We start from the raw sequence: 13388 nt of genomic DNA on the forward strand, positions 1-13388 counted from the left end.
ATCTATCTATCTATCTATCTATCTATATATCTATCTATCTATCCAGTTCGCCGCATCCACCTGGGTGCTCTCGTGATGGCCCTCTAAACTTGTCGTGAGCCAAAACTAGCATATCCGGTAAGAAATATAGTTTGCCGCATACGACGTGCTCGTTAGGACATGAAAAAATCAGAGGACCCTATAACGCTTTGCCTTCAGGGGTGCAATGCGATAGCGATATCCTGTTCATATAGTGCGTACTTCAAACACTTAGTGCATTAAACCTATTCGAACTTGCATGCACACACTACGTGGCCATAAGAGAATAGGCAGTAGCTTGTGCCTTTTGTAGTGAGTGCCCGGCTCTAAACCTTGGACCCATTATAATAATAACATGTACTGATGCACGCTAGCAATAGGCGTTTGCACCACGCACTATTACTCCGAAATTTACTATTGCATTGTGAAGCATGTATACAGGACACGTCTCTTGGTAAACCATGAAAGCTACTTTCACTGCATTCCACGCAGAGGAAGTTCTTTTCGCTGTCTTCACAAGCAGAGGCGTTGTCAACATATGCTTGCAAACACGAACCATCCGGGTTCGATCTCAGTCCGACCCAAACGACACTGGTTAAGTCACCACTCTGACCCAGGATATTTTTATCATTTGTTTGCTTTATCTTCACCGTGCTCCCTTTTTCAGCCATGAATAAGATGATGACTTTTCATTCAGAACCAACAATTCCGACGTCGCAATATTTGCAAAACGAGATGCTTAACACTTCCGCGTTATATTTTCACATTATTGTCACGCACATCATCAAAGACTTCCCGCCAGACAGTGGCGGGGAATCATGTGTAGCTGGTATGCGGGTATGTGCCACAGGTGACTGACAATCAGTCGCAATCTACCCAGGAATGGCGAGAACACACGTGGACAAATTTAACGTGTCAGCGTTCAGGAAAGCCTCATTTCGGAACTGTTGACTCGAAGAATGCTAAGAATAGATGTCAGTGTCCAAGCAGGAATCGAACCAAAGCATCTTGCGAGGCAGTGGGGATCTACCACAGAGCCATGCCAGGACTCGCAACTACTTTTCAAATGGAGGCTACTCTTCGTGAAACGTCGGTAGTGGTTGCACTGCTGCCTTTCAGAATTTTATAAACATTACATATGTAGTCCTTTGGTACAGCCGCCACACCGGGTTCACGTCAATTGTGGTTAGTTGCTATGCGCTGAAGTCGATTTATGTAGCAGTGTCCAGGGACAGCATCCTCGCGAGCTCCTGCGCTAAGTTTATCGCTTCTGGTGTTGCTAATACTCATGTTCCTGTTGGCATCGTTGCGCAAGTACAAACAACTGGTTGTTTAAATATCTGCCACTCTTGAACATTTGTCTGTGCGTGCAGCATTGGTACATATATTTAGCGTGATTTCATAACATCTAACTTGATTAAAAAAATTCAACACAGTCACCTTCTCTCCGCGTACTTCGTATATAACGTTGGTTTCCAAAGTACGTGGGACTCTAGTAAGCACTCGCGCTTACTAGAGAACAATTTCGAGACTCTTGAGGGCCTCCCCATACATCTAACAAATAATAGAAAAAAGACAAGGAAAAGTTGTCGGGCCAGAACCCATTTATACACAAAACGTCTCTTCGTACACATATAGTACACTCAAAGGAACTCAAAAAAGGACGCCGTCGCATATCAACCGGAGGCGACATCCTTAAGCTTGAGAAACTGGCGGATGTGCAGCCAGCAGTCCACTGGCAAGTCCAGGATGTGGAACTCTTTGGCGTCGGAGTCGTGACGCGAGGCCTGCCTCTGACTGACCACGCCGGTTAGCCACAGGAAACGGTGGATGTCCATGTTCCGTACACTCTTCCTGGCGTCCTTGACCATCTCCTCGGCTCTGGCGTCGGTCACCGCGGCCTCGTCACGGACTCGTTCCAACAGCTGCGGATGGTCGAGCAGTTCTTCTACGGCTCTCGCTCCATCAGCGGTGATTTCGCCCCGGACGTACTTCACCGCAGCACTCATGCGGGAGGCGTTCTGGCGCACCGCGTCTTGTAACTGGGAATGGATCGTTTTGAAGAAAGTTGGAGATATAGGCATAGATGATTACAATTGACAGACTTTCAAAAAGAAAATAAGACAGCAGAAGGGTGCGATAAATGAGAAGGCTGATACATTACGAAGTAAATTCAGAAGCATCTGCCCTATGAAGAAAGTGAGGGCAGCAAAGGTCTTCATCTAAGCTGCCAACGCGCAAATTCTTTTTTTCTTGCTTTGGCTCTTCTCTTTATTTTTATTGCACTAAGCAATGTCCCAGTCAAACTCTTTCTTTCATGACGTGCAGTTACTCTATATGCTTATTTTACCTATAAAGGAGCTATCTACGATAAATCTATTAAGCCGGCAATTAGACCGCCATCTGCGTGCTGAAAAGCGCAACCCTTTATTTGCCTCAAGCAAAACCGACGCGTATTGTTTTATACCCCGTTCAGCAGTGGTGGCTACGCTTGTGTAAACGACTTGTGTACTCTAAAACCTTGAACGAAGAAGAGGCTGGGAAAGAGCCTGTATCCATAAGCGATTAACAGTAGGACTTGTTAGACAAACCTTTGGAGTTAATGGTACGATTTTTTTTCCAACATATTACTAAGGCATGGGGATACAATCAAACGCTTCTTGACTTGAGCTTGGCGTACCGCGTACACTTGTTGCGCTGCCGCTAGCGGCCGTTGCTGGTTGTGTGTTCGAGCCGATCTCATTCATGACAGTAATATATGTGCATAATTACCTAATGATGTGTAGCTATATTGATGCTCGTTAATTTTAATTTCTTTTTAAAATGGGTGATTGATATGACTGTAACCAATCACTTTTGTGAAGGCATCAGAGTTTCCAACAAGCCGTTTAACGCGCCGCCTGGCTGGGCAAATGTCGAGTGTCATTTTCCTCTTCTCGAAATGAATGCATCGCAAGAGCGTTTGCGCTCACAACTTGAGCCATCAATTTATCACTACTTGTGCAACGCAGGAAAATGACTTGTTTAACAATAAATACACACCTAATTACTTGCTTATAAGGAATAATTACTGAAACTCAAACAAACACAACATATTCACTCATCTGACTTCTTGAAATCGGTATTGTGCATCTTGTAAGTACACTTGGTACATTTGCCACATTTTCAAACTGCATCATATTATCACCCGCGTATTTCCTTTCTTTTAGGACTCGACGAGAAAAAGGGCGGGAGGGGGAAGGGAGGGGCGTGGGTGAAAGATACTACTCCCTTCAATATAGAGCACTCCACTTACGCAGAAATGCGGCCTTCCCTCAGCGGGAAAACCACGAAGCATCTCTTCATTCCAGAGGCTTCGCTTCTCGCAGTACTGGTTGTGCCGACCCCTAATAAAGCCCTACCAAAACGGCAGATGACAGTGGAAGCGCAAAAAAATGAAACAGGCTGATGGCGGCAACGCATCACCGAAAAAACCGACTGTCTGGTAAATGTTGCAGAGAATATCTGCTCACATGTTGTCACTCACGTTATACAATAAATACAGAGAGAGAGAGAGAGAGAGAGAGAGAAGTTGTAGGCATGGACGAATGGGTCTTACCCTCATGACAGCTGCTTGGAAGTCTGCCAATGGCTGTTTCCACTCCCTATAGCAGGAACGAAACTGGACCACGGTGAGGCTTCTGTGCTCGCGGGCGCTGTTGCACAGAGTGTCGAGGTGCGTTGTTTCCAACGGGAAGAAAGGCATATTTGCAGCTTAAGGCGCGAAAACGACACGGACGAAGAGAGACAGTACACACACACGGAGCGCCCCAACAAAGATTTATTTCGAAAGAGCACAGAACATATATAGACACCGCGCGCGCCGTCACCGTGCCTTAATGCGCAGCCGCATTTAAGTAGCGTAACTCCTTTGGCGATAAAGAAATGGAGGCTACGCTGACGCACAGATCACCTAATTCGATTATTCTCTTGGCCTCAATGATTAGTCTTACTGATTTATCAGGGCTTCGGGCGACTACCGCGCAGGCGCTAAAGTTAGGAACGCAATGACAATCCCGGCAGTGAATTGCGAGGTGGCCCTCTCTGCCATTTCTGACGTTGTTATTATGCTGTCTTAGCCTATCATTCAGGCATTGCTCGGTATGGCCTACGTACCATCTACCACACGAACAGGGGAACTCGTAGACCACACCCTTCTGACAAATTACATACTTGTTCTGGTGGTTCACATTGCAGGCCGGAGCTTTCCTGAGCGCTCCGTGTGTGTGTACTGTCTCTCTTCGTCCGTGTCGTTTTCGCGCCTTAAGCTGCAAATATGTTAAACCAACAAGCCCAGTCTGCTATTCTTACAACGAAGAAAGGCAGCTCCATCACGGTGATGCGGGGGTTTGTCGCCAGTGCCGAGACCACGCGGTCAAAGACGTTGGCGCATCCGCCGCACAGAAACTCCAGCGAGTGGTCGTAGAAGTCGATGCACACATCCGTCAATGCTGACGATTCGGCCAACAACATAAGCACATTTTCGAAGGCGGACCGTCTTGTCAGCAGACCGCAGCCGATAGTTATTTCCGTCGGTGTTCCAGGACGATAGAACATGTTGGCGTACTCCATCAGCGGCTCCAAGACGGGGCGAAAGGCGTCCAGCGTCACTTCGAGTCTTTCCAACTTCACGCACGAAAGTTCCGGAACTTTTGAGAGTTCTTGAAAATCGATGTGCATGATGTGAAGACGCCCGATGTGAAGGCGATCGCACATTCCGAGCTCTCGTATCACCCTGGAGAGCATTCCGAGATTCACGTTCCAATGATCATCTTGGATCACTACCTTCGTCAAATTCTCTCCTTTCGCGATAACGCTGAGCAAACTTCGGAACTGCGCCTCGCTCATGCCGAACACGGAAATGTAGAGCTTACTCAAACTGCGGTTGTGCCACAGGGCGAAAATCCACGGCATCGTGCGGTGCTGCGGAATCGTGGAGGTGCGATAGACGAAAGCACGAGGCAGTTGCAACGACTGCAGGGTCTTACACCGACGAACCACTTGGGCGAACTCCGCCGTCACTGCAGCGCTGAAAAAAAAAAAAAAAAGACGCAGTGATAAAACAGACATTTTAATTTCGGCAGAAAAAATTCCACCTGCAACAGCTAGGAATGCAAGTAAATCTACCGGTACTTTTATCTTTTGGCAGCACTTCATTTGGTAACTGCCACAGGGATATATGCTCCACTGTGTTTGATTACATCAACGCAACTAAAAGATTACCGTGCTAGTGAAGGCTAACCTTTTCAGATATTTAGCTTATAATTCGTAGCGATGTCTGTCAAAAACAAGAGATGGTTTGACCGCTTGCTCAGCAAACATGTTTGTTTATTGGTAGTATTATCTATAAACTAATTTTCCAGATTGGCTTTATTTTCATTTTAGGTTCATTAGGAATCCTGCCGCCCGGTTTTTGGCCCATCCCCCTATGCGGGCTTAGCGGTTTAGCGCCATCCATCAGGTTATCAGCATCAGCATCATAAGCGAACGTGAACAAGTTTTCGCAATGGGTTCAAGCATCAAACGCCCCACTCGTTACGCTATTCGCATTGTGCGACGACTGGTTGTCCTTTCGCTGTTTTAAAATGCTTTATAAGTCGTATTAACGCGATTACTTTCCTGACATCAAGCGTGTCTAAGGCAAGTTTGCAAACAATCACAAGCACTAGTGGAGCTCAGTGGCAGAGTATTTGGCTTGCACCCAGCGGACCCGGGTTCGAGCCCATTGTACAATAAACCCTCAAATACATCTGCGAAGACACGTTACATTTTCGTGTTGTACCGATTCTTATATGGGGGGATCCGCCACGTATTTTTTCGTCTACTATGCAGCCCCAACCAGCCAAATCAAGCAGACTGTTAAAATAAGCATCATGTAAATGAAAAAAAAAGTCAACTCCCGCGCATTGTGGGAATGGGGTTTATGTGCTGGTGTAAGTGGGTAGTAGCCCATGTGGCATTTTTCGCTTTGAGCCAATCCTCACAAGTTAGATCGGTGTTTGCGTAGATTGAAAAAGAAAAGAAGTCTACGTTATCCCACTAGAGATGTACCTAAAGGACTGGTGTATTGCATACTTTAATTTGGGAGTCAGACTCTCTCTCTCTCAATATATATATCGAGAGAGAGAGAGAGAAAGTATGAGAGGTGGCACTTCAAGAAAACTTCATTTATTACGTTGAAGTTTCGGTAAGAGCCAGCCTTTTATCAAGACTTGATAAAGGCCAGGGTCTGACCGAAACGTCGACGTAATAAATAAATGGAAATATCTTATCTTGAAGCGGCACCTTTCATACATTTATACACACAGCAACGAAAGTAGACCAATTCTTCAACTAGATATACCTATATAAACAGAGAAAGAGAGAGAGAGAAAGAAACGGGATATCTTTCCGCGTAGGACATGGAGTGAATTCAAATCCCGTGCTGAGCAAACGCGAGAAACCAGAAGCGATGGACTTACAAAATACTCAGATCCATTTTCATGTCCACATTCAGTTCAGTCAACGTGGTTGCCTTGCTCAGGGCTTTGGTCAGTCTCGTCCACAGGGCTCGGTCTTCGCAAAAATCGTTCTCGAACAGCGTGAGCTTTCTGAGGACAGCGTCTCTCCTGGCGACGAACAGCGCAAACAGTCGACCGCGATCTCGGCGTCCAGCACCGAAAACGCTCTCGTTGACCGCCAAGTCCGTCACGGTGTGGTTGCGCATGAGGGCCCAGAGAAATGCGCGCGCCTCTTCCAGTGTCATGCGTACGCGCCCAGTATCGAGTACCTTCAGCTGCTGCGGTATTTCTTCCATGAGTGGGCCTTTGTCCAATATAAAGCTGCGGTACACGTTCTTGAATTCGAGTTCCACCAGTGACGGGATTGAGTTGACCAGTGCGATCATGTCGGCGGGACACTTTTTCTTGTCGGAAAAGTAGATGGCCAACCGTTTCAACGTGCGACTGCGTCTCAGGGCTTGGACGACCCGGGGTGGACAAGGGGCGTTGGCATACACTTCCATCGCCGTAAAGCAGCAGTGATCTGCCATGAGGTCTTGGACATATTCCAGAGCCGGGTTTTCCAGCCAGTGTACTGACGTGTTCCAGGCGGGGTCGCTGTAGACGAGGCTATCGTTCACGGCAAGGCGGACGCCACCGGCCTCTTTGTGGTCCTCAATTATTTCGAGACCGGCGCGCAAGAGCACTGTATTGATGGCAACACGGTGTTCGAGCAGCCGGCACCTGACGTCACCGTTCTTTGTGCACGATACGCGCAGCTCGGCGGGCCAACGTTGATATGGATGTTCAAGGCTTGACATGCTGGTCGACACTGCTCTCGAAAGGGATCCCAACGTGGACTTTGAGACTGCGGGAATGAATAGAAGAGAGTTAAGCTAACTAAATAGCCAGGAAACGACCCCACGGTCCATATTGTGTGATGAAGTGATAACTGCGCATTTGTACATGAAAACATGCATCCGCAAGAACATTGTTAATGAGTGCTATCATAAGAAAGAGTCACCATGTGTGGGCCATCCCATTGCGTGCTAGGTATACGATACTGCCAGCGAGTTCTGGATAGGTATTGCAGTCAGCGCTCCACGAAAAGACCTCGGAAAAGTCCCCCACTGCGATACACCTTTGCAAGCACTCATGAAACGAAATATGTTATTTGCTGTCAGATTAATACCATTGGATAAACAGAGGCGCAAGATGGTTCAGTCTCTGTCTCATTGCAGAAAAAGAGGACCCACGTCGAGGTCACCACGATTCAGCTTTTTTTTTATCACCTAATCTTGCCGGGCTGGCTGCATCGTGACACTTTCAGGGCATTTCATCGCACATATTACAAGTGAAATTCTGTGTTCTTGTATTATTAGTTCTAAATATTTCTGGGTGATCCTATTTCTGACTGAAAACTAAGTACTGTGCCGATAAAATAATAATACACATACCTCGCACAAAAAATTGAACCGCAACATCAGCTGTTTTTGCACCACCACGTCAACAAGCCAAGTTTTTCTCGAAAAAAAAAATAAAGCTAACAGGTACATGCTGCATCTCGTGGCCATTAGGCATTCTCACACATTTCAATGGCCTACGTTTTTATCATTCAGACATAGGAAATGACGACGTTGGCTGGCTAGTGTTCCAAACAGAGACATTATACTACTTCGTTCACAGCTTCCAGTCACCGTACACACACCACTCCTATTACATATGATAAATAAATTAGCTGAACAGAAATAAGGTACGCAAGCTAGATATGCTTCAGGGATCAGTCAAAGGACGCAATCGAGTGCTCTGGAGTGAACCTGAACACCGACTGAAATTTCAACAGAATGCGAAAGTCAAGCGAGAACACGCAAGGTGCAGTAGTGATGAAGTGAATGACGTCCTGCGCGAAGTAACTAGAACTCATACAATTCCGTACCTAGCAAACACAACCGCGGCACTAAACGAGACTGGCGGAGCCACGAAGAGAGTTTGCGAGGACATGGCGCGACACTTGCCGCCGCACATTACACATGAAAACACGTCGTTTTCCGCGCCATCATTCAAAAACATTGATAGCAGGAAATCACTTCTATTATCCTTTCGAAGAAACACCCACACATATCATAGTTCCACCGAGAACGACGTGGCATCACGCTGTGAAGTAAACCTGCACAGCGGCTGCACATTCGCGAACTTCAGTGTTAGCCTAAAATTGCAATCTTCATGCAGCGTAGAGGTAAATGGCGTCTTGCTTTAAATCACTGGGCACATAACGCCAGGGTGTGGTGTGAAAACGCCCCTGACACGGAATAAGACTGACGAGCCACAGATAGAGTTCGCGAGCACATGGCGACATTCGCCGCACATTACATTCATGATCACACCTCTTTACTAAGCTGTTTATTCGCATGCACTTCAACGGCTTCAAATGACATCAAAAATTCTCTTGAAGAAACAGAGCGCAACACGTCGTCGAGGTGGAAAGATCAGTCCTTTCTCCACCCATGTTAACAACTAGCCGAGCGGCCTGGAAAGGAAATGGACGCCGCTACCCGAACTCCGTCTGCTGCGCTGGCGTTGTACACAAGCTCTCGTGAGCGAGCATGACATATTTGGTAAAACGTGTGTAGTTTCAAGAAATTAGCAGTGTGGGCTTCTTTTAGGATCTCACACGAAGAAAAAGAACATCAGATATGTTTTTCATGGGACAAAAAGCATGGACGCGCGACGGAGTGTTTCCCGTAAAATAGCTCGCTTCTTATCAAAAACACCAAAACCTGCTTTTTTCCTCTTGGCGAGCCAACTGAAATATTCACGCCCGACAAAATGTGACTAGTTGTTAGACTCTAAATTTGTTCATCTTAAAAGCACTCGAGCCACCCAGTTGTTGATCTGCGAACTAAATTACCGAAATGGCCCTTCTAGACTATGGGCATTCGAGCTATTAGCCTGGCGAAAAGAACAACAACAAACGTCTAATATTTACCACTTCGATGAAGCCGATGCCGGTGTCCTATCAACCGCCAGTTACTACTGCGACGTCGGTAGCGTAGCCCGTGGAACCCCGAGGAAGTGTCCTGCGTGGAGCATCCCCGATGTACAAGTATTCACGTCGTTCAGGGAACAGGAGTCCGTCCTCTTCGGAGAGCGGGATCAAAGTACAATGTTGAGCTCGACCCTCTCCATCTCCCCACGTGGTGGCCGGAATTCCACCAATCCTGCCGCACTGGAGGTGCACAATGAAGAGCTCACCTGGTCCTCAGAAGTGACTGCCCAATTGACCATGTAGTTGACAATTGGAATGAGGCACCCCACCCCCCCTCTTTTTTTGAGAATTGGGTGCTGGTTGAGTCCATTTTGTCGCAGCTGTAGAGGGTGTGAGGCGATGCCGGCGAGAGGATCTGCATGGCATCGGGAAGGGGATACCGCAGGTGCACGAGGCACTGTTGTTTCTCCTTACATTCCGGAGTGTCCTCAGTGAGGGGAGGGGGAGATAGGTGAGAGAAGGTGACAGTCCTCAGTAGAGGTAAGGGGGCAAGGGCCAACAAGAATGTGTCACCTGCAGAAAGAGGGCGCCGTGGCGACATGCGCATGGCGTGTTAACGACCCTCGTAAAGGAAGAAGTACCTCTGTTCAGGAGTATGCCACGGGAATACAAAAGCATTCCTCACAACTGGCCCTTTTTCGAGGGGGAGAGGGTTATACAGCGCCAAAACATAAGCAAAAAAACGAGACAGTAGACAGTGCCTTTTCTGTCGATTTTGTCCTTTTGTCCCATGTTCACGCGCTAAAATATTTTGCCAGTATCACCACACACCTACTAGTCCCTTCAACTCTTCTAAATTAATATTAAGGTGACAATTGCGGCCTCGATTTGCTGCACCGTGCATGAGCTTCCTTACGAATATCATCACGGAATGTAATTATATTCTCCGATAGTAGAGTACCTAGTACTCTAAATCCTTCCGCACTTTTTTAAAGCCCACCTTCTTCGAAATGCAAGGGGTGCCTTCCCTCTTCATTAGGAGGGCGTGGTGTCAAAAAGCCTCGCTCTGCAACGGGCGCTTTCGTCAGGCATTTATGCCATATTTTGGCGTGTCATGCATGTCACTTGCCACAGTTCAGAGGGGGATTCCGGTGGTAAACAGGAAGCCTTCGCGGTTGCTGTAAAACAGAGTCGTGACATCATTGCCCGTGGAGCGCGAGTTCTGGTTCTTTTGCTTCATGACAGAACGGCTCATTTAGCTAGGCAGACGAAGAATAAAACAACGACAAAGACGGAACGCGAAGAGGAAATATAGACAGCTCTATCTTCCGCGCTGTTGTATTCTTGGTATACCATGCAGCACCAACCAGACCTCCCAAGCACACTGCTACCGTTTAGCTCGACATCTGCCGACAAAGAGGGAAGAGGGAAATGGGAGCTGATGATTACAAAAACGCCTATATCAGCTACCCATTTAGGGCAATTACTAATCGTTATCAGGAGTAGGGGAGGAGTGAACAAAGATAATGAAAAGGGGAGCCAACCTGCTCGAGCTGATGAGTACTGAATCCTAAATACAGATATCGCCCATATCAAAGTACTGCGCAGTTTAACACGTGGCAGATAAATGACACTGATACACGAGACAAGCTCTAATCAGCTGGTGTTCTCTATTTGCCTTGTGATGAAACCATGCTTAGAATTATTTCAAGATTTTGAGTCAAGTGTACACTCACGAAATCAAGAGGAAAGAAAAAGCCAGTCACCTTTTCTCCTCATTGGAAAAACAACAACAAAAAATGAGATACAGTGGGTGCCCTACCCTCACATACGGGCAACAGTGAAGTACTTTGCAGTAAAACGCTTTTGTTGCGCTGAAGGGCATTTTCAGAAAAAAAAAAAAAACGTTTACCAGAAGGTGCCTTTTTTGCGCCACATTGGCTACTTTTGGACTCCGCTTGGGAAGAGTTTTCAGGTTGGTGCCATGACTACGCTGACGCATTGACTGGCAGTGTCGTATTCTGTGAAGATCAGACAGTAAGCAAATCTAAAAAAATAAGAATTATTAGCGAGATTCTCTGTTGTGCCACTTTTTTCTTTTCGCACATTGTCTGGCCCCACTAGTGGACCAATCTGTACCCAGCCACGCAAAGAAACGAGCGTCCTTCAGTCTGATGAAACGGGGCGGCGGTCGCATGTAAGGAAACGTGCGGCTATACATGCAGCATAGTGCTAACGGCAGATTCTAAGATTGAAACACAGCGCGTAGAAATTATATTGAACAACAAACTGAAGCTGGCCTGCTCTCTTTTGGAGCTTGATTGGAGGCTAATTAAAACATATTGTGGGTAATAGCCGCGCTGCAATGTTCAAAATACGAAAAAAAGCTAAAACAACACAGGCGAAGCGTATCTACAACATAATTTAATAAAAAGCCTTAAGTGGTTGCAGGGAGAAAGAGGTGACATACAAAGGAAGGGGCGCCGTAGGCATACCATGCACGATCCTACAGGAGTCGTATCCATGCAGTAAACCCGCAAATTTCATAAATTCAATCTTCTCGTTTACTCTGCTTCTTATCTGTCTCCGAGATGGCACTAGTGCCCTGATTACCTTTATATATCTTTTTTTGCATTTCTTAACATGCCACTTGTCTACGATTGCGCATCTGTTACCTATCCCTCTGTAGTACTCGGCTGATCAGATAAGAATTCTGTCTCTCCTGCACCAACTTTTCGCGATAGGATAGTTGAGAACACCGAGTAGTCAAGAACATAACTTTAAGCAAGCTACATCACGACCACTACCGTAGTACAAAAAAAAAAAGAAAGTATCTCACCAACTGTAAACTTTAGCAAAAGCTTATGTCATTTTATCTTCACATCAAAGTCGTTTTTCGGATGTCGGACTACCTGACATCGACACCAAATCGACGCCAATTCTGATTACATTAGGTCCCGTTATCTTTAGTATAGATGACGTCACATACCAAAGCATTCCACCAACGGAGCTGTGGAATGGAGAAGCCGAGGAAACATTTTTGTGCCATAAAGGGAGAAGAAGCTGAATCCGTGTGGCGAAATCACTCTCAGCAGCAACCAGAACTATAGCTTATAAAAATTGTATAATACTAATCACATAATGGATGAGATTCAACGTACCAGAACTCCAATATGAATAAGATGCCACAATGAAGTGCTCCGGAAATTTCGACTACTTGGGAAAGAGTTATATATCGTGCACCTAAGCCTAAGCACACGAGTGTCAAGCATCGAAAATACGCCTGCCACGCCCAAAATTTGATCCCACGACATGCATGGACACCAGCCAAATACCTTAAATATTGAAGAAGCTTAAGTTCTTTCCGAATGCGAAGCATTTCTTCGCTTACTGCAACCACTTTTGGCGTCTGTCTATCTATCTATCTATCTATCTATCTATCTATTTATCTATCTATCTATCTATCTATCTCTTTCGCCACTTATCCTGGGTGTACTCGTGATAACCCTCTAAACTTGGCGTGAAAAAGAAATTAGCATATCTGGTAAGATATATAGTTTGCCGCAAACAACGTGCTCGTTAGGACATGAAAAAGTCAAGGGACTCTTAAACGCTTTTCCTTCAAGAGTGTAATGCGATAGCGATATCCTGTTCCTAGTGCGTACTTCAAACACTTAGTGCATGAAACCTATTCGAACTTGCTATGCACACACTACGTGGCCATAACGGAATAGGCAGTAGCTTGCGCCTTTCGTAGTGGGTGCCCGGCTCTAAACCACGGAGCCATTATGGTAATAACATGCACTGATGCCCGCTGGCAATCGGCGCTTCTACCACGCAATATTACTCTGAAATTTAATATTGCA

At 46.3% G+C, this 13388-nt stretch overlaps 2 protein-coding genes across 2 annotated transcripts; both read right to left on the minus strand.

The window, feature by feature from the left end:
• Nucleotides 1-1694: 1694 nt before the first annotated feature.
• On the minus strand, nt 1695-3800 carry LOC142766825 (uncharacterized). The gene is made up of 2 exons (XM_075868049.1): nt 3617-3800; nt 1695-2060 (listed from the first exon to the last, which is right to left on the minus strand). Exons 1-2 carry the CDS (start codon nt 3761-3763, stop codon nt 1695-1697), a joined length of 513 nt encoding a protein of 170 aa, XP_075724164.1. The 5' UTR covers nt 3764-3800.
• Nucleotides 3801-6514: 2714 nt separating this feature from the next.
• LOC142767188 (uncharacterized) lies at nt 6515-9813 on the minus strand. The gene is made up of 2 exons (XM_075868413.1): nt 9523-9813; nt 6515-7404 (listed from the first exon to the last, which is right to left on the minus strand). Exon 2 carries the CDS (start codon nt 7355-7357, stop codon nt 6515-6517), a length of 843 nt encoding a protein of 280 aa, XP_075724528.1. The 5' UTR covers nt 7358-7404; nt 9523-9813.
• Nucleotides 9814-13388: the final 3575 nt, after the last annotated feature.

Source organism: Rhipicephalus microplus, chromosome 7 (genome assembly GCF_043290135.1).
Source record: "Rhipicephalus microplus isolate Deutch F79 chromosome 7, USDA_Rmic, whole genome shotgun sequence".
NCBI lineage: Eukaryota > Metazoa > Arthropoda > Arachnida > Ixodida > Ixodidae > Rhipicephalus > Rhipicephalus microplus.